General features: G+C 41.7%; 1 protein-coding gene across 1 annotated transcript in view; it reads right to left on the minus strand.

Moving 5' to 3' along the window:
• dpydb (dihydropyrimidine dehydrogenase b) overlaps positions 1–22,575 on the minus strand; it is a 202,947-nt gene that overhangs the window by 40,380 nt on the left and 139,992 nt on the right. Inside the window, exons 16-17 of the mRNA XM_077225503.1 lie at positions 17,364–17,447; positions 6,637–6,757 (exon numbers count right to left, since the gene is read on the minus strand). Of these exons, the coding sequence (XP_077081618.1) occupies positions 6,637–6,757; positions 17,364–17,447 (205 nt within the window). The remainder of the gene's footprint in view (positions 1–6,636; positions 6,758–17,363; positions 17,448–22,575) is intronic.

Below are 22,575 nucleotides of genomic sequence, written 5' to 3' on the forward strand. Positions count from 1 at the left end.
CTTTTCTAAGCCAAGGCGATGGCATCTACTTTCCAGTGGGCCATCCTCTGCTTGGAGATAGCCTTTCCCTTCTGCTGGCCTCCGTAACAGACGAAGAGCTGATCTGAGGTCCTGAGGCTTTGCGTTCTGTCCATGTACAGGCACAGAGCGCGGACGGGACAGGGAAAAGCCAGGGCTGGGTCTGCCTCCTCCGAAGGCAGTGCTTGCAAGTTCACCACCTGGTCCCGGAAGGGAGTGGTGGAAACCTTGGGCACGTATCCGGGCCGGGGTCTCAGGATCACGTGAGAGTTAGCCGGGCCGAATTCCAGGCACGACTCAGCACCTGAAAATGCATGCAGATCCCCTACCCTCTTGATGGAGGCCAATGCAACCAGGAGTACTTTTTTTCCAGGACAGCATTTTTAACTCAGCTGATTGCAGAGGCTCAAAGGGTGGTCTCTGAAGAGCCGAAAGGACCAGAGACATATCCCAAGAGGGTATAGAGAGCGGGCGAGGAGGATTTAGTCTCCTCGCCCCTTTCACAATCAGATCGTGCTTTCCCGACGACTAATGGTGCGTTCACACCGGACGCGAATAGCGCGTCAGGCGCGAGTGATTTCAATGTTAAGTCAATGCAAAGACGCGTAACGCGCGTAAAAAATTCCTGCGGCGCGAATGAGGCGTAGAGCGCGGCGTGGTAGACGCGAATTCGCCTCATTCGCGCGCCAAGTTCGCGCGAATGGCGCGAATTAAGCGGCTGGCGCGTTAAGCGCGTTACGCGCAAATGATTTAGTTAGTGCTATTTGTGCATTCACGCGTTTGACGCGAATTCGCGTCTGCCGCCCGAGTTGAAAAATCTGAACTTCTGCGTCAATTCGCGCCGCGTTAACCAATCCGGAGCCTAGCTGCATGCTGCTGTCATGTGGTGAAGTATCTGGAGGCTTCAATAAATTATTTTGTAATATGACTGGTTCTAATGCACAACAAAGCAAATATTTTATCACATAAAACTTGATTTCAATATATGAGACATATTCATTTTGTATTGAATGCTATTTATTCCATATCTAGATATATGAAATAATATTAATGTAAAGACAACCAACATACTGCATAAGTTCGTGTCTGGACAGTGTTGTTCGAGAGAGAGAGAAAAATCACAGGACAGATTAATCACTTTTGGAGGCTGGCTCCATTTATCATCAAAACAAAAATAAATGACAGATTAGGTGGATGAGGGCGAGGGTGCTCCTCGCTCCGATGCGGGACAACAGGTCATCAAGCTGGGCGCGGGACAGGCGGAAGTACCGCTGAAAGCCGCCGTCATCCAGGCACAGCTCCTGGAGCGAGCCAATGGTGAAACTCGCCACACTGGGTTCGCCTTCGAAGGGTCTGATGGACACAAATACGGCGACGATTACCCCTACGCCGCCGTTCTGCTCTCCAGAGCAAATACAGAGGGGTGACTCTCCGATGAATGCTCGATCAACATAAAAAAGATGGCCGCCAACGGGTTTCGATTCGAGCGTGACGCGCGTAAATTTCGCTTCAAACTATTGTTTTTATGCGCGTCAGTTTCTCTCTTGACACGCGAATTAACACAAAGTGGTCAAGCGTCAAACTAGACGCGGTAGACGCGAATTTGATGCGCTATTCGCGTCCGGTGTGAACGCACGGTTACCCTCAACTGCATCGTGATGTGCGGAGATAGCGGCAACATACACTTTAAGGGTGGAGGGAGACAGCCTTCACTCCAACCCATCTTGCAGGAAGGAAAGCACAGCTCTGATCAAGCAAGTTTGGGGGTTCTCCTTGTGAGAACACCAGTCAATGAACAGGTTCCACTTCAACACATAGAGGCAGCTCGTTGAGGGGGCTCTAGCGGAAGTGATGGTGTCAACTAGCAATGGGGGTAGATCATCTAGAACCTCCGCGTCCCGTCCAGGGACCAGAAAAGGAGTTTCCAGAGGTCTGGACGCAGGTGCTATAGGGTGCCCCGTCTCTGAGAGAGCCAGTCCTCGCTCAGAGGAATGGGCCAGGGAGGGGCTGTCGCGAGGAGCACTAGTTCCGGGAACCAGGTCCGGTTGGGCCAATACGGCGCAACTAACAAGACCTGCTCCTCGTCCTCCCTGACCTTGCACAAGGTCTGTGCAAGAAGGCTCACTGGGGGAAACGCATACTTGCGTAGGCCAGGGGGCCAGCTGTGTGCCAGAGCATCCGTTCCGAGGGTCCCCTTGGTCATGGAATAGAACAACTGGCAGTGAGACGTGTCCGGGGCGGCAAACAGATTTACCTGTGCGGTCCTGAAGCGCCTGAAAATCAGCTGGACCACCTGGGGATGGAGTCGCCATTCTCCCGGTAGCACCCGCTGCCGTGAGAGCTCGTCAGCTGCACGGTTGAGCAGGCCCGGAACATAAATGGTACGAAGCGACCTCAGATGCTTCTGACTCCAAAGGAGGAGATGGCGGGCGAGTTGTGACATGCGCCGGGAGCGTAGACCACCCTGACGGTTGATATACGTAACGGATGCTGTCTGTACGGACCAGTACATGCTTGCCTAGTAGCGGCGTTTTGAAGCAGCCCAGTGCAAGATGTACTGCTAACAACTAGAGGCAGTTGATGTGCCAGTGCAGTTGAGGCCCCGTCCACAGACCTGAAGCTGCATGCCCATTATACGTGGCCCCCCAGCCGGTGGCAGAGGCATCCGTGGTGACCACAGAGTGCCTGGACACTTGTTCTGGGGGACACCTGCCCGCAGGAACGAAGGATCCGACTACAAGCTGAGAGTTTGGCGACAGTGCGGGGCCACTTGGACCCGGCACGAGCCGCTCTGCCATGCCCATCTCGGGACTCAATCGTGGAGCCAGTGTTGGAGCGGCCTCATATGAAGCAATCCGAGCAGCGTTACTATGGCTGCAGATGCCATATGCCCCAGGAGCCTCTGAAACAGTTTCAGTGGTGCCGCTGTTCTGCGTCTGAGCGTGCTCACGCAGTTCAACACTGACTGTCATGTTGTTCGAGTCCAACTCCATACCGAGGAAAGAGATGCTCTGCCCGGGGGTGAGTTTGCTCTTTTCCCAGTTGATCTGAAGCCCTAGGTGACTAAGGTGACTAAGCACCATGTCCCTGTGTTCGCACAACTGCTCTCTCGACTGGGCGAGAATAAGCCAGTCGTCGAGGTAGTTGAGAATACGAACACCATGCTCGCACATGGGAACAATGGCCACCTCCGCGACTTTCGTGAAAACATGAAGTGACAGGGCCAGCCCGTAGGGTATCACTTTGTATTGATATGCCCGTCCCTCAAATGCAAAGCGAAAAAACGGTCTCTGTTGGGGGAGAATCGAGACATGAATCTAAGTGTCCTTCAGGTCGATCGCTGCAAACCAATCTTGGGAACGGATGCATTTGAAAATGCGTTTCTGCGTAAGCATCTTGAACGGCAGCCTGTGAAGGGACCGGTTCAGAACACACAGGTCCAAGATTGGCCGTAACCCATCGCCTTTATTGGGTACAATGAACTACGGGCTGTAGAAGCTTGTCTTCATATTGGCTGAAGGGACCGGCTCGATTGCGTCCTTCACCAGTAGGACTGTCTGCCAGAACACGGGTGAACAGAATGCCCTTGAACACAGGGGGACGCGGGGCGAACTGAATCGCATAGCCGAGTCTGATAGTATGGATGAGCCAGCAAGACGGGCTGGGAAGCGCTAGTCAGGCTCCCAGATACAGAGCAAGCGGGAACAATGGCACCACAGACATACCCGGGGTGGGGCAGCGTGGAGGCATAGCGGACGACATAGCGGCCCGGAGTGGGGTCTGAGTGTGTGGTGCAACGCGTACCTGCTTCCGTCGAAGGGCAGAGTGATCGTGCAGAGGCGTCAGTGCGTTTGGGACCCAGAGGTTTCAGAAATTGCTCTTTTGTTGAAATTGTGGGCGAACAGAAAGAAAAGGAAACAAAAGATTCTCCGCCCGGCCCTCCACCGGGGAAGGAGTGGTGCGTTCACTATCTCCTGAAGAGCAACTTGATCCACCTCTGGGTCACCCGTCTCAGGGTCGTTTGCACCTCCGCTTGCCTCCTGGTTTGGCAGCGCCTGGATGGGCGTGGTCGACTTCCTGCGGCCTGCTCCACGCTGAGGCCTGCATGGTGGCTGCTGCTGAGGCTTCGCGGGAGCGAAGGACCCCGCAGGAGGTCGACCTTGGTGACGAGCGGACGTTGGGTCTGCGGCCGGGGGGGCCTCCGTCTGCTTTTTGGCGGCCGAGAACTGTTGGGCGAAGCTCTCGACCGCATCGCCGAATAACACAACCTGGGAGAGAGGGGCATCCAGGTACCGATATTTACCGGTGTCCCTCATGTCCGCCAGGTTGAGCCAAAGGTGGCGCTTTAGGACCACCAAGGTGGACATCGCCTGACCGACTGAACGTGCAGTTTCTTTCGTCGCTTGGAGAGTGAGGTCAGTTGCTACACGGAGCTCCCGGAGGCATCTAGGACGGCTTCTGGCACTATACGGCACCGTCCTAGTTAGCTGCACGTGCACTTCTGGAAAGATTGGTCCTGGGGCGGGGCGCTGAAAACCAGCACGGCCCGCCTCGAGATACCAATCGTCCAACTGGGAAGGTTTGGGACGTGGTGGAGGGTTCCACGCAAGCCCACCTTCTCGGCGGCCCGGGAAAGCATAGACGCCTATTCTGGATACACTCCCCGAAGGGGGTAATGCAGCCAAATCTTCATCTCGAGAGGACTGGAGCTCCCCCTCCGATGCTGTGATTGACATCTGGTCAACAGGCGGAGCCCCAAAGGACACGGCTGGTCGTCCATGCGAAGGACCAGCGCGTTCCTTTGAAGGCTCCAACGGCGGCAGCGCTTGTGAGGCGTGAGGGACCCACAGAGATTGCCTCGGCGGGGAAGCCCTTACGGTGATCCTCAGATCACCCTGACCATGCGCTGAAGTAGGTCTATTCTGAGGTCCAAGATAGACACTAGATCGGGGCATAGGCGAGGGGACTCCACCTCCCTTGAGGTAAGCAAATCTCAATCTCAGCGCTGTCATAGTCATATTCCCGCAATGGGAACATGAACCATTCACAAAAGCTGCCTCAGCGTCCTAAATGCCCAAACACAAGTAATGCTGTGAAAACAGCAGTTGTGAGTTGTAATGCTCACGGCCACAGCTGATCGCGCCGTCACACCAGCACTGGAACAGAGTTTTCTTCTTTATAGTAGAGTCCTTTCAACGTTGCAGCAGTCAGCAGAAACTCAGAGTCGAAACGAAAGCTTGGCTCCGAAGCGAAAGACAATGAGTGCATGTGCCTGCTTCCTGTTTATACCCGCGCTGCGAGGCGGAGTGCGTGACGCTTTTCACTCATTGGTTCGTTCTGTAGACACTCGAAGTTGATAGGGCTCCCTGAAGTGAACTCAATTACGTCGTCACGTCGACGTTACGTCGAACGTGAGCGGCTGAAAGGGAACTGAACTGAGCTGGACTACTACATATTTTTTTGCAGAACTGCTTTATAGATGAAATTAACTAATTTAATAATTGTTGATCTCTACAACAAAACTGAATCAACACTGAATTTACTACAATCTGTATTGTATAAAGTGCTTTATAAATGAAGGTGACTTGACTTGTTAAATGTACACTACTGTTCAAAGTTTTCGGGTCAGTGATTTGTTTTTCAAAGAAATTAACACTTATTCAGCAAGGGTGCATTAAATTGCTCAAAAGTGACAGTAAATACATGCACTGTATAATGTTACAAAAGAGTTGTATTACAAATAGATGTTTTTTTTTTCAGATTTTATGGCTATACATTAAAATTAGGGATGCACAATATATTCATTTTTAATGTTATCGTTATCTGCTCGGTAAGATAATTTGGTCGATATATTAAAGCCGATAAATAATGGATTATTTAAGGAAACTAAGTTTAAGTGCAGCAAAGTCTGTCATATAGGCTACATAAAATTATAATTAGAACATTATAATTGTGTGCTTGAGTCATGGCTTTTAATGGTTACTGTTTTTTTTTAATTAGGCTCTTAAAAATGATAAAAAAACATTGGATTTAGATTTATCGGCCAATATATCGGTTATCGGCTTTCAAATAAAAAGGGTTATTTTCGGTTATCAGTATCGGCCGAAATTTTCATATCGCTGCATCCCAAATCAAAAAAAATAATAAAAATTATTCAGCAAGGATGGATGATCAAAAGTATTAGTAAATACTTCTATTTGAAATAAATGCTGCTCTTTAGAACTTTCATCAAAGAATCCTGAAAAAATCATAGAAAATACAACCGTTTTCAACATTGATAATAATAAGAAATGTTTCTTGAGTATCAAATCAGCATATAATGATTTCTGAAGGATCATGTGACACTGAAGCCATCACAAAAAAAAAATATTTTAAATGACTAATTTTAAAATATATTCAAATAGAAACGTTATTTTAAACTGTAATTACACAATATTACTGTTTTTACTGTATTTTTGATCAAATAACTATAGCTTAGGTGAGCATAAAAGATTTCTTAAAAAAAGTCAGACCCCAAACGCTTGATCAGTAGTGTATATATATATATATATATATATATATATATATATATATATATATATATATATATATAGTGTGTGTAGGTGAGGCTGCTCATACCCTCATATGCAGCTCTGGCGATGTCAACAATGTTGGTGACGTTTGGTGTGAGCTTGGCGAAGAAGGGGATGGTGGTGGCCCTTCTGACCCAGCGACAAATGTTCCTCACCAGCTCAGTGTCCTAGAGTGATAGGGATGAAGAGTCAAATTTCATTACAGGTTTCTGTAGATCACTGAAAGAAAATGCTATTTAAGACTTGTTTTGACATTCATTCTGGACATTCAGGAACTTCCTACTGTTAATTCAGGGACTCAGAGACTTGTCAAACCCAAAACGACAAAGAGCACAAACTGGAACGTTTGAGGTGCATATCTCATTCATTCACATTCATCTGCTGGCCCATTTTAAAACAGCAAGACTGCCCTAAATATTCCCCGAACACTGGCCACAGAGCACAGAGGCAATGTTCAAAAATGTGTTTTCTCTCAATCTCTCTTTTTTTCCCTCACTCACATTCAGCCTCTCTCTTTCTGCTGCTCGCCCACACACACACACACACACACACACACACACACACACACACACACACACACACACACACACACACACACACACACACACACACACACACACACACACACACACACACACACACACACACTAAGGACTCCAAATGGTTTAGCGATCCCCTCATGAACTCTCTCAGATGTGGCCAGAGAGGAAAACGCTGTTGTGTCTGAGCATGTCGTCTGAAACACATCGCTGCCTTCATGTTGCTTTTTTACTTATGCGGCTGCCTTTTCCCACTCCCTTCCCCCAGCCTTCTCTCAGAACAGCTAAGGTCTCTCATGTCCTTGAAATCAGGAAGCAACAAAAATAATATATAATACAAAAATAAAATATAATATTTAGATTAAAACAAAGTTTATTGCATGTGCACCTTTCTGATAGGATTGCAGTCAAGTCCAGTTACACAAATGTGTCTCTAGCCGTGATTTTGTATGTTTGTTTGAAAAAAAAAATTCTTCCATTCTTTTATATCCAGTATGCACACCATCATTCAAAAGTTTAAAGTCAGTCAGTTTTTTTTTACTTTTTGAAATAAATCTCTTATGCTCACCAAAATTGTGTATTTATTTGTTTAAAAATACGGTAAAAACAGTAATATTGTGGGATATTCTTATAATTTAAAATAACTGATTTCTATTTTCATATATTTTTATAATGTAATTTATTCCGGTGATGTAAAGCTGACTTTTCAGCATCATTACTCCAGTCTTCAGTGTCACATGATCCTTCAGAAATCTTTCTAATATGCTGATTTACTGCTCAAGAAACATTTCTTATTATTATCTTGATTATCTGATATTGTGCTGCATAGTAATTTTGAGCAAACTTTAATACATTTTTTAGGATCCTTTGAAAAGAAAGTTCAAAAGAACAGCATTTACTTAAAATATTTTTATTTTGCATCATTATAAATGTCTTTACTGTCACTTTTGATCAATTTAATGCATCCTTGCTGTAAAAAATTATTACATTTATTTTTAATTTTTATTTTTAAATCTTACCAAGCCTGCTAATGAACTGGTAGTGTATATAATGCATTTGTTTCTTCAATTTCACCACAGAAATAAAAATGTAACCAGGATCAGTTTTCCCCCTACTATACTAAATATATCAGCTATAGATATATAGCACTGCACCTTGCCATTGTCATTGACGTTATTTTTGATGTTATTTTTAATCAAATTCAATCCGACGTTTTGGAGGTTACGACCTGCTTTAAAAAACTAATTTATATGACACTTCGAGGTGCAGTTGGGTTGCCACCTCCCACCCTGATTGTAGAGATAACTAGGTGTGATTATGAATGAAAATAGGGGTCTTGGCCTCCTCTAAACCGCTTGTAATTTGAACACTGGTTCTCCTTTTTGCGACAAGACTTTTAAGTGCAACAAGTCAAATTAAGCTAAAATGTCCTGCATTTTAGTCACTTGTTAAAATAATGAGAAATACAGAAATAAAACATTGAATCGAATTCATCTCGAGTCCCTCAGGACTTTTAAACAAACGAAAATAACCCATCTCCGGCAACATCTGGAGCAGAATAAAGTGTGTTTTATAGTGTAGCCGCATCTCCTCCTCTGTTGGTGCTGTGGTTCTAGAGAGCAACGTGATGTCAGTCCTCCAAATCACCGGCATTCATAATGAATGAGATTTGAATGGTGCGCATCTTGAGAGTAGAGCAAACTGTCATAACTCAGAGATACGGCTGAGATGTGCCAAATGGAAATGTGATGTGCCTCTGTCGTACCAGGCTCCGGGCTCCTCAGACATCTGTTGGAAATGCGATGCTTCGGGGCATTTCTGTTTTCCTCTGAATATGAGCGTGTTTGTTCATAGCATGTGTGGGCCCATAAAACATCTCTTTCTTATGTTTTTTTTCTTTCCTTTTTTTGGTGGAAAAGTGTCAGAATGAGTGAAAGGAAAGAGATGAGCACAAAGCAGCAAACAAAGAGATATAAATGAGGCGCTTTTGAGGAAAAGCCCTATTGTCTAACTTGTTGTAGCCCATCAAGTTTGATTGAAACGCAGCCTCTGTGCAAGAAACTTGATTGTGGATCTTACCCTCCAGCTATAGTTTCTTACTCAAGATTTTAGGGCCTGAACACGACAAGCCGATGGTGGACGCTGACATGGCATGAGAAACGAACACCGCTTGAATGAAATTGGAAAAAAACTCACAATGGGATATTTAAAGGGGTGGTAAAACACGATTTCACTTTTCTAACTTTAGCTAGTGTGTAATGTTGCTGTTTGAGCATAAACAACATCTCCAAAGTTACAACGCTCAAAGTTCAAAGCAAACGGAGATATTTGCTTTTAAAGAAATCAATTTCTAAGGACTCAAGCAAACGGCCGGTAGGGACTTCACGACATTCCTCCAGGGTTGCTGACATCACCAACCCCAATAAACCCCTCCTCCGAGAATACTAAATAAGGGGGCGAGGCGATTTTATATTGCTGTGGAGAAAAGTTGTGGTATAGTAGGCTGTTGCCGCAATGTCGTCGAAACACTGTTATTTTCATCCGGATTCCAGGTCCACTTTGTTCAGCCTTCCTAAGGACGGGGGAGTTAGGGATCAATGGTTAAAATTTATTTTTAACTCAGTCCCTCATAATTATTACCCAAATCTCGCTCTCTGTGCTGCACATTTTATGGAGGAAAGCTTCCACAATCTTTACGAGTTCAATGCAGGATTCGCACAACGGCTTGTCCTGAAAGATGGAGCAGCTTCAACTTTAAAAACAGAAGCTGTTGTTTACGGGTCACAACCTTTAAGTATGATTTATTTTTCGTCGATATGTTTTCCTGCAATAGTTCGTATTGTTAATTGTACGTTGCATCAAGGAAGTAAACAAATGACAACGCTGTTTGGCTCTGCAAACCAGGTTGTTAAATGCTCATTCATACTTCACGTTATCCGACAAACACCTAACGTTATAAACTTTTTTTTAATCTCAACAGCGAACTTGGAATTAGTGTAAATTATTCTTTGATTAGAGCTTTTATGTATTGTTTATCTACATGCTTGTTTATCTACAGGCACGCTAAACATGGTTCTGTGTTTGATTTGGCTAACTTACTGCATTAAAGCCAATGTTTAGTGTTCGTTTTGGGTTAATAGTTCTGGCGACAGATATTTGGCTACAATCGTTCAAAGAATACAAAAGTAATGGTGCCATACAGTAAGTAACGATCACTATAGATCCGCAGTCTTTTCTTAAAAAAATCCCTTTGAGGACTGTAACGTTAGTATAATTTGTTAGAACGATTATATGAAATTCTTGTTTATGAATATGAAGCTTATTTTTTGTAATACTATAATAATTAGTAAAATTTAATTACAGCGTATCTAAAAAGTAATGAGACAGAAACAATAACAAAAAACAAACCTTTCTGAAACGTCGTTTAACAGCTGTTCTTGAACAGTTTCTGCTCGATCATCTTCACTAACATTCTCTGGGTCCGATTGACGCCATTGTTTATAATACACAAAAGCACAAACGTAGGTAAAGTAATGACAAAGGTAAGGGGCGTGACGTTTCCGAAAAACGTGCACTAGGCGGTTAGCGAATCACAACACACTGGGCTAGCTAACCAATCTGAGCCCATTGCATATTTTTGAGGGACTGGCTTCATAGAACCCAGAAACCATCAGACCGTTTTTACAAGGAGAGACAGAGCAGTGTAGAATAAAGGTAAAATATATGAAAAATAATGCAATTTTTTTAAAAACGAAGCATGAACACATGTTACAGTGCACCCCACAAACACAATCAAGCCTTCGAAAAAATTAGTTTTACCACACCTTTTACTTTTTAAATAATATATATATATATATATATATATATATATATATATATATATATATATATATATATATATATATATATATATTGCGATATGAAGAACATGAATTTTTATTTTTAAAATAAAAAATCGAGGGTTCAATAAAAATAATTTTATTGTAAAGTACAACTGTAAAATTACAATTACAATTACTAACTAAATATTACTAATATTTACATCTTAATTCCAAGTTATTTCAAATGTTAAACCATCAAACTTTTATTTTGTCAGATTGCAAATGGATGCATGCTTTGGATGAGCAATGCCAATCTAGAGTCAGTAGCAAAGCTGCTTTTAGGCAGTTCTCCAAGGTTTGCAAAAAAAAAAAAAAAGTAACGCTTCAGTACACAGGGAAAGAGACCAGAAGCTGTTTTTATTTTTTGAATGGATGCCAATGGAGAGAGGCTTCACTACACTGAATAAACTGCTTTAGTGGGAAAACAGCTTATCATTTAATGAATCGACAGCCTATTGGCTAATCTTCAACATGTTTTCCATTAAACATACATTTTGGATTGATCTATTTTTAGAATTTACTCCAAAAATGCTGTGAGAAATCACATACAATTTTGCGTCAGGTAGCATCCAGTTTACGGCGTTTCTCATTCCTTTCGATGGTATCCGCAAACAGTGATTGACTGTCGCACAACTCTAAAAAGAAATGAACGGCAAGGCTGTAATGTGATTGGTTATCAAGGCTTGCGTGATCCAGGTTGGCTGTTATGCTTTCTCCAATGGTTGAACCACAGACCCTGGTATCTCTCAATAATAACACCATAACTGTCAGTAGTGCATATATTTATTTAATCAAATCGCAGTCTGCACTAAGCCATATCACGATAGCCATTTTATTTCGATATATTGTGCAGGCATAATCTGAACAAGTTTCTTTTTGTGCCGAGGAACATGAGGGGATGATATGTGGTGCATTGGAGGAAAATAGCCACCAGTATGGGCCGTGGGAGGGATGTGGGCAGCAAGCATTTATAACAAGGCTGGCAAACCACACACACACACATACATGCAAGCACACACACACACACACACACACACACACACACACACACACACACACACACACACACACACACACACACTAAATCTTGTCAGAAGGTAGCAACCAGAATGTTCTACGGTCCACAGAGAGAGGACAGAAAAACCCAAAAAGAGAGGGAAAAGAGAACTGTGCAGAGACAGGGTGATCAGGGATGGCAGCGCCAGAGACCAGAGTGCCCTGAGGTATGAAATGCTTAAGCGAAGAGAAAAAACAGCACCTTCGGGCTCGCAGAGGAGATTGAGAGCACATTAAGATTTCCAGAAGCATAATGGAGGCTGGCCAGCAGATGTCTGTGAGAACAAGTGTGTGTGCGTGTCCATCTGTGCATAGGTCACTGGTGGCAGGGCTAAAACATAGTGGCTAACAGCAGGGAGCATGGTCAAGGGAAGGTAGAAAAGCATTAGCGGAGCGCTAGGGCCAGAGGCAGGTGCCTGGCCCTGAAACAGATGCTGCTTGTAAGAACTTAATGTCCTCGCAGAGGGGTGCTCAGCGGCGCTGGGTAGGCCTATGACAGCTTATTAAAGGCCTCTGGCTGACAAGTGTTTGTAAGCTTGGCTTTCAAGGCTCCGAGCTCAGGGCTCGCGCTTCGCTGGTGCTTTGAATGCAGGAAGAGAGGCACCTCTGGCTAGACGTTTTTGAAACCCTTTTCCTCGAAATCCGGGAAGAACTAGTCCCGGTGAGGCTCGGGACACTTATGAGACACATCAATCTCACGGTGAGGGCATTGAATCCTAGCCTGGGATCACTCACTGCGCACACACACACACCCGACTCTAAAACATGGGCAAACACACATGGTACGACTGAAGTTGCAGTGGAAGATCAATGAATATGTTGCAGAGGTAATATATGAAGCCCAGGACTCGGACACATCTGAAACACAGCACAGGCAGTGTAAAGTAAGGCACAGGCGCTATATGTTGTCCACCAGAGACAATATCACATGTAAGGTGGATCTATAAATATGAATTAAGCATGAAGGGAAAGTACTTTGTCCTGCAGATTGTATGACTGTTTTCAGCACCACTGACAGCTCCTTCAGCTATGGTGATTGTCATATCACTGATTCTTGAGCACTGCTACAAAACTAAAGAAATGAAAGTATGTGTATCAAAATAATTATTTTGGATTCATAAAAATGTGTTTTTGCCTTGCCTATAAATTCAACATTTTTAACACCGTTAGAGACAAAAAAGTAACAATTATATATTATAAATATTGACAAGTCAAGTATTCACCTCTTGAATGAATTGAAACTACAGGATGTTTTCATCTATCTATCTATCTATCTATCTATCTATCTATCTATCTATCTATCTATCTATCTATCTATCTATCTATCTATCTATCTATCTATCTATCTACAGTGCTGGTCAGAATTATGTGCCCCCTTGGTAAATATGATCAAAGATGGCTGTAAAAAAATAAATCTGCATTATTAATCATTTTGATATTTTATTAAAAAAATTAGCAAAAATCTAGCCTTTCATTGAAGTAAAAGAATTGAAAGTGGGGGGAAAATCAAATTATGAAATAAATGTTTTTCTCCAAAACACATTGGGAACCATTATTTACCCCTTTTTATTAAATACTTTTTGCAGCCTCTTTTTTCCAAGATAACAGCTCTGAGTCTTCTCCTATAATGCCTGATGAGTTTGGAGAACACCTGACAAGAGATCAGAGACCGTTCCTCTATACAGAATCTCTCCAGATCCTTCAGATTCTCAGATCCATGTTGGTGATTCTTCTCTTCAGTTCAGCCCACTCATTTTCTATAGGGTTCAGGTCTGGCGACTGGGATGGCCATTGCAGATGCTTGGTTTTGTGCTCAGTGACCCATTTTTGTTTTGATTTTGATGTTTGTTTTTGGATCACTGTCCTGTTGGAAGATCCAAACATGGCCCGTTATAAGATTTCTAGCAGAGGTTGTCAGGTTTTGATTTTTTATCTGTTGGTATTTGATCGAATCCATGATGCCATGTATCTGAACAAGATGTCCAGGACCTCTGGCAGAAAGTTAGGCCCACAGCATTAAAGATACAGCAGAATATTTTCGTTTTACACATGGGGTACTTTTTTAAATAAAATATCAAAAGGATAAACAATGCAGATTTGTTTTTTACAGCCATCTTTGATCATATTTACCAAGGGGGCAAATAATTCTGACCAACACTCTATCTATCACTTTTTCTATCTATCACTTTATCTATCTATCTATCTATCTATCTATCTATCTATCTATCTATCTATCTATCTATCTATCTATCTATCTATCTATCTATCTATCTATCTATCTATCTATCTATCCTTGTTGACTTCATAGTAGGTATAAAAATATATATTATTAAATTAGTAATCTTTTACATTAAACTCTTCTGTCAGAATGAAGTAACTTTATTAAAAGATAAAATTAATATAATATAATATATAAAGCATTAAGTGAGGACACATGGTTTTAGAGGGTGTGAGTCATAATGTATTTTTTGATATTTTATCATAATTTTGATCAAATATAATACAATTAAAATAAAATGGTACATCCGTGTTAGAACATTCTAGTGATCATCTCTGATTAATCACACAGTGGAAATGTTACCATTTTTAAAACTAATAACAGGTAAATTTGAATATATTTTGTCCTCTGTCTGAAGAATCAGTGATAAACACCTGATGACCACATTAACTCAAAGCTGTAGCACAAACATTTGCCATAAATCATAAACAGACTCTAGTACAATACGTAGTTCAGATAAAAAGAGAAATCCAGCTATGCCTTAACCGAAACAATGCGTCGCTTCAGATTCCTGAAGTTCTCCAGCATCCGCGCTCGGAGAGAGAAACTGTTTAGCATTAGCATATTTACATCTTTGCGAGTTGATTTCTGTCTTTGTAAAATGTAAATTAGTTTCCCCTCCGACAGTGCTGTGTCCAGATAGAGCTGCATTAGCCCAGTGTGCCGTACGCTCCAGGGTTCAAAGAGAGGGCCATGCTCCCTGATTAAATACCCAACAGTATGGGGCTGCAATCATACATTTTTGTACCGGTGCACAATTTCCTACTTATTCTCATACAATCAACGAGACCTCCTCCTGTTCCACACAGCAGAAGCAGGAGAGACAGAAACATACAGATGGGGGTGATCAAGACAGGGAAAAATAAATAGGAAGCAAAGACAGAGAGAGACAGACAGACGGAAAAAGCCAGCAATAGAGAGTGCACGAAAGAGAGAGAGAGCGTGTGGCAAATAGTGTGATTAAATGATATTGCCTTGCGTTAGTTCACACAGAGGTTAGCTGCCAGGAGGCAGCAGGCTGTGATTAGCTTCATATATGTGTGTGTGTGTGTGTGTGTGAGAGGTAGCGCAGGGCTAGTTTAGAGCCTCTGCAGGAGCACAATGGCTTTGTGTCCTGTTTTAGGGTGGAAACAGTTCTTGCTCTCCTCACAACCATAACGAAGCTGAAGGGAGATGGAGAGGAATAAGGTGCCATTAGATGCCTCCATATGACCCCCTCTGTCCATTTCTTCTGCATTTAAATTTCTTGTGAGGCTTATAGGATCTCCCCGCTGAAAAACACACAGCTTGGGAGTGGAGATGTGGTGCACACATGCTCCATCACCAATGCAAAGTGGCTCTTCTGCAGGTCACCTGAGTTTGAGTCCAACTCGTGCCATTTCCAGATTCATCTTCCCGTCTGCCTGTGATTTCCTGTCACCTCGCCACTGTTTTCGCAGGAGAGGTGATAAAAGCTCTGAATAAATTCCCAGCGTTGTCTTTACTGAATATGACTTTTCACGCTTGCTTAGAACACAAAAGTTTTTCATGTTCATGCAGTTCTAATGAGTGGGAAAATAAAAGTAATAAAAGTGGTTCCTATGAATCTTCTGCTGTATACCAAGTCAAACGATTTTGGTGAGGAACAAATTTAAATTTGTTATTCACTGACCCCCATTTACCAAGGTGTAGGATTTACATTGAAAAATTTCACTCGGAAATTGTTTGTAAATTTCACAAATAATTGCAAAAGAAAAGCCAAGTAACACTGAAAAAAAAAAATGAAATTTTGAAGTAGAAAGTCTAAAATTGTATTTTCTTGTAAAACGAACTCCAATCATCTTTGTTTTATTTACATCTTTGAAAATTATTATTTTTTTTTACAGTGGAAGAACGTTATCATTTCGAGTCATGGGCTAATAATGCAGGCCAATTTTATGAACCTAATCTACTAGGGCAGGAGTCGCAGGACTATCAATCATAAGAAAATAATATTGCGATACAGTGCGATCCTCAAATCGCAAAGGCTGTGATTTAAATTTGATATATATATATATATATATATATATATATACACACATACACACACACTGTGCATATATATATATATATATATATATATATATATGTGTGTGTGTGTGTGTGTGTGTGTGTGCTGCTTGGTATATTAATATTAATATCATAAATAGCATTTTACAGTTACAGTTAATGACATAATTTTTCTTAAATAATAGATTTCTTATTTTAGAGTAAAATATTACAATAGCAATATTTCTTATTTAGTTTAATATTGTTTATTAATAATGATAATAATAATTATTAGTATCCCAAATCATGCAGCCCAAATCATAAGCATATAAACTGATTAATTTTAAAGATCTGATTTTAATGGGTGCATTCACAAACAGGACACTCCTATTTTTCTCATGAAAGAGATCTAATACGGGTAAAATATTAAGATATTAAGAGAATAAGGACTTGAATTTCTGTCTGTTTCAGTCACACAAAGATATAATTTAGTCTATAAATGTGACCCTGGACCACAAAACCAGTCACAAAGGCAATTTTTTTGAAATCCATATTTATACATAATCTGAAAGCTGGATAAATAAGCTTTCCATTGATGTATGGTTTGTTAGGATATAGGACAATATTTGGCCGAGGTAAAACTATTTGAACATCTGGAATCTGAGGGAGCCAAAATATCGAAACATTGAGAATATCGTCTTTAAAGTTTTACATTTATGTTTGCGTTTGTGCTGAATTCACACATACATTTACAAAATATCTTCATGGAACATGTTCTTTACTTAATATCCTAATGATTTTTGGCATGAAAGAAAAATCTATCATTTTGACTCATACAATGTATTATTGACTTGCCACAAATATACCCGTGCTACTTGTGACTGGTTTTGTGATCCGGGGTCACAAATGTGTTTTCCAGAGGAAGGCAAATCACACAGGTTTGGAACAACATAAGTTAATAAAAACAGAATTTTGTTTCTGAAATGAGGTGCTATGCTATGTGTAATCATACCTGTCCACAGGCCAGTCCCATACCTCTCTCTCCCATGCCATGAGGACAGGACAGGTTCAGCTCCAGAGCATCTGCACCAGAGTCCTGTTGAGCACAGAAGAATCAAGGAAAACACCAATGAAATAAGTATAAGAATCATTGCACTGCAAAATTTAATTTGACCAAAGCCGAAATATGACACAATTTCATGCAAAGGAAACAAGATTGCTTCATGGATTTCTACAGATGGACACTTTACTATCCCATGAGGCCACGGGAGAGGATTCATGAAGCGACATAACTGATGCTGGTCACATGGTAATGAAAGCATGGTGAATGTACTGTAATACATCCGAATTACAATCATAGTACACACTTTCATACTATATAGAACATTGATTTCAAAATAAGTACCAACTCAAGAGAGTATGCGATTTTTGACACAGCCCAGTTGTAAATGCCCTTCCAAGATGCATTTGGGACTGATAGCAATCCGACCACTCAAACAAGCTGGGAGGTGGGTTAAGACACTTACACGATGAGACTCATGCAATCGTGGATGAGAAACATGGATGCAGCAATCACAAAACCCAAACACTAACTGCCATATTGTGTGAAGAGATAGCTCAGGAGATGGAATTTATATCCATTTTGCATTTATGTGGCCAAGTGTAAATGTAAGTGGAATCCGATCAATCAAGACACATTATACATGTTTTACCAGACCTTTCAATAATAAGGTCACAAATGACATACAGTGTATGAATGCCTTTTGTTAACAAACCAAATTACATGTACAAAAAAAAGTTTTTTTCTTCCATTTTAAAATGATAAAATATATCTATTAATCAAAATAAAGACGTAAAAAGCATCTGGGCACTTCCTTAACAAAAATAAAATGATCATAAAAACATTTTTAATATATATACTATACTATATAAAGTGTCCAAATACTTTTTGGGCCAGCTGTATGTAAAACAGCAGGAGCCTCCTAGAAGCTGCACAAAGAAAAAGAGACAAATCTATAACAAAAAATAAAAAATAAAACGCCTTGAGCACTTCCCAGCATTCAAAATGCATAAAATGGTGTTCTTAAAATAGACCTAGAATAACTCTTTGACATGTCAAAGCTGCCACAGAGTCGTTTTATAAAAAGGGAAGCAGAAAAAAGGCAGCACAGGTGGATGGGGTGTGGGTGAGTGAGCGAGGGTGCTGGAAGTGGGAAGCATTCAACAGGCAATTACGCTCTGGCGGCCGTTCTGAACCGCACTGAAATGGGGAGAGCCAGAACTATTTCTCCTCTACACACCCTACAAACCTGCTGCTTCAGACACACAGCCTTGGCTTTCCGAAAGCCTGACAGCCATTAGAGAGGAGAGGAAAAAGAGAGAGAGAGAGAGAGAGAGAGAGAGAGAGAGAGAGAGAGAGAGAGAGAGAGAGAGAGAGAGAGAGAGAGAGAGAGAGAGAGAGAGAGAGAGAGAGAGAGGAATAGTAAGTGAGAGCAAGCGAGCGATTTGGCTGGGTTTGAGAGACACAAAATGACAGACAAGACAGGCAGGAGACAGTATTCTGCAAATCTACTAAAGGTGTGCTGATATAAGCTGCATAATTATATTATATGGCCAAAAATATGAGGATATCTGCTTTGTGAACATTTCATTCCACAAACGATGGAGATTAATATGATGTTGGTCCGTACTGCAATAACACACTTCTCTGGAAAGGGTTTCCAGTCAATGCTGACATTTTTCAGTGGCTGTTTCCTTCCTGCATCCACATGAACATAACTGGAGTCAGTACTGATGTTGAGCGAATATTGTCGCTATATTGTCGCTAAAAATATGATTTTATCATCTCTACACTGGTTACCTATTAAGTTCCGTATCAATTACAAAGCATTACTACTGACCTATAAAGCCCTAAATGGTTTAGCTCCTGTCTATTTAATGGACCTTCTATCGCCATACAATCCATCGCATTCTTTAAGATCATTAAATTCGAGGCTTCTGGTCATTCCTAGGATATCTAAGTCCACTAAAGGAGGGAGGACGTTCTGACATTTAGCTCCTAAACTTTGGAATAGCCTTCCTGATATTGTTCGAGGCTCAGACTCGCTGTCCTAGTTTAAAACTAGATTAAAGACGCATCTCTTATTATGCATTAATATTATGAACAGCAGCTATGCTAATTATTTCCCATCTGCTTTTCTGCTGTTATAAATAGAGTTCGTCAGCTCCAGTTTGTATCCAGCCTCTCACGGAGACTTCAGATGCCCCAACACCTGCAATGAGATGACTAAACGCCTGTGAAGAGACGACTCGACGCCTGTGAAGAGCCGGCGATATGTTATGCCCTAAATTAATACATGATTAACTAACTGTATTTTTCTATGTACAGTTCTAAAATGCACTTTCTGTAAAGCTGCTTTGAAACAATATGTATTGTGAAAAGCGTTATACAAATAAATTTGAATTGAATTGAATTTTGTTTAATAATACGAGTAAAAAAAAAAAGTATACGTTTGCGGTCAATAACTGTAGATTCTTGTATATACACAGTATACATACATACTAATATTCAAACATTTGAGAATTTATTAATGTTTCTGAAAGTCTTCTCAGTAAGGCTGGAAAAATCGAAAAGTACAGTCAAAACTAATATTATGAAATATTACAATTTAAGTTTTTTATATTTTAAACAATACTATTATTGTGATTGCAAAGCTTTGGGGTAAGTTTTTTAAATGTTGAATTTTCATGATCCTTCAGAAATTATTCTAATATGCTGATTTGGTGTTCAATAACTTTACTTATTATCAATGTTGAATACAGTTGTTTAATAGTTTTATTTTTTGTGGAAACAGCGATACATTTTTTTCAGAATTCTTTGATGAATACACAGTTGATGATCAATACTGTCCCTTTTGAACAATTTAATGCAATTAATGCAGTGTGTGCATATGTGCACACAAAACACACATAGAGTATACATTTATATATGTGTGAATGTGTTATAACTCCCCTGAAGGAAAAAAGCTAACCCAAACCATGAAAAAACAACCCTAGACTATTCTTATTCCTCCTCCGTCAAACTTTACAGCTGGCAACATGCATGCGTGGAAGGTTGGGAATGTGAGTCGCCCTCTCAGTCAGATTCAGATTCTCCCGTCAGTCCGAGATCCGTTCGTCAGACTGCCAGATGGTGAAGAGTGAGTGATTAATCAAAGAATGCATTTCCACCGCTCCTGAGCTCTTCGCCACTCCAGCTGATGCTTGCCGTGCTTGCTCGTGCTGATCTTAGATTTGTATGCAGCTGCATGTCCACAGAAACCAAATTTATAAAGCCCCTGATGAACAGTTCTTGTGCAGTTCTGTGTTTTCAGAGGCTGGCGGACTCAACAAGGAGATTCACAACCAAGGACAGATGATATTTACACACAATACACCGTAACATTCAATGGCCCCTTTCTGCATTTTCCACCTGCGACTTAGTGGGAAAGATTGCATCCTTGGACAGATTTCAAGTAATTCTATTTGTGAATCCTAACAATGCCATGGGCAGAAACAAGAGCATGTGTATAATGAGAAATAACTTTTGTGTACCACATACAACAGAAAACTTCAAAGCTTATTTCTATTATCAAGCAATAGTCAAAAGTACATCACATCAAAGCTCCCCACTTAAACGAGAAACAAAAGCCAACTGTTGCGCTCGTCGAGACGAAGATAAGTACTTGCATCTATAGTAGGTTTACATTTGTAAGCTCAGGTAATTTCAGTCCTACATATGGACCAGGCTTTAAGCTGTGGCTTACCTGCAAGACTCTGAAAAATACATGTAAAATACATGTACAAATACATGAAAAATACATGTTTTGTCACACAAACAAAACATGTATGTGTGTGTGTGTGTGTGTGTGTGTGTGTGTGTGTGTGTGTGTGTGTGTGTGTGTGTGTGTGTGTGTGTGTGTGTGTGTGTGTGTGTGTGTGTGTGTGTGTGTGAGAGAGTGAGACAGAGTGAGTGGAGGATGTCTGGATACGCTCCATTAGACAGCCAGAGGCCTCAACACAAACACTGATCAGACCTGACACTAACTTTGACAAGAACTAACCACTCCACTGTGGTCAAAGCCGTGCTGCCCGGCCCAATCCAGCTCATAGCTACATCAAGAAACCTTTGATAGACAATTCTGTTGGGCCCTTTAACACAGTGGACTTCTTTAATGAATGAATTAAAGACCAGCATTAAGAAATTTCTTGGACTCTTCTCTCAGCTAAAGTTAGTCTTCGTCGCCACAGAAAAAGGCTGTCTTTGAAAGTTACATTAAAGCACAGTGTGTTTAGTAAAGGCAAGCATGAAACATCAAAATCCTGATCCTAATTCCAAACAGCCCAAGTTCAGTGGAAATCAGAGCAAAATACATTGTTTACTCCTGGTATTAAGATCAGTTCCCTTTCAGTTGCTCACGTTCGACGTACTTGACATGTCGACTGATTGGGATCACGCTGTCAGGACTGTTAAAACGAGTCAATGCACATTGGCGTGAGATATCTGCATACCCGTGGCGCGGGTATAAATATGGAAGTGGATGGACGCACCAGTTGTCTTTTGCTTCGGAGCCGATCGGTCTTCATGCCGATGTCTCTAAAGAGTGTTGTTATATTACAATGAGCGAATGCATCGGCCCTTCTTCAGGAAGTCTCTCCCAGTGCTGCTGGTTCTACAGCGCGAGTACAGTGGTGGTCACAAGCCTTCTAAGCTCTCAACTGCTGTTTTAACAGAATCACCGTTCTGTGTTTGTGTTTGTTTGTCTGATGGCCGGTTGAGGGGTAAGAAAGTGAGTGCTTCACAGGTACAGGCTGCACCCTCCCTGTCAGTGTTGCAGCGATCATTCCCCTGTGTGCTCCGGCATTGGTGAGAGTTTTTAATTTCCTGAAAGAACAACTTTTAAAGATGTCATTCCACCCATGCGTTTCTGGATGCGGTCGTTCCCTGTCCCCCTCTGACGGTTACAATTGTTGCATCACGTGTTTGGTTCATGTTCCCATTGCGGGAATATGACTGTCGCTGTGTTGAGATTGAGACTCGCCTTCGTCCGCGAAGGTGGAGTCCCCATTACCATGCCCCACCCTAGGGTGCCGTGTGGGATGGGTGATTGGAGGATGGAATACCTGCCCGGTAACCATTCCATGTGGGCTCCTCACTTCTCCATCACACCGCATCCGGTGGAGTC

The sequence above is a fragment of the Siphateles boraxobius genome, unplaced genomic scaffold, assembly GCF_051911475.1.
Source record: "Siphateles boraxobius isolate OS27281-9 unplaced genomic scaffold, OSU_SipBor_1 1, whole genome shotgun sequence".
NCBI lineage: Eukaryota > Metazoa > Chordata > Actinopteri > Cypriniformes > Leuciscidae > Siphateles > Siphateles boraxobius.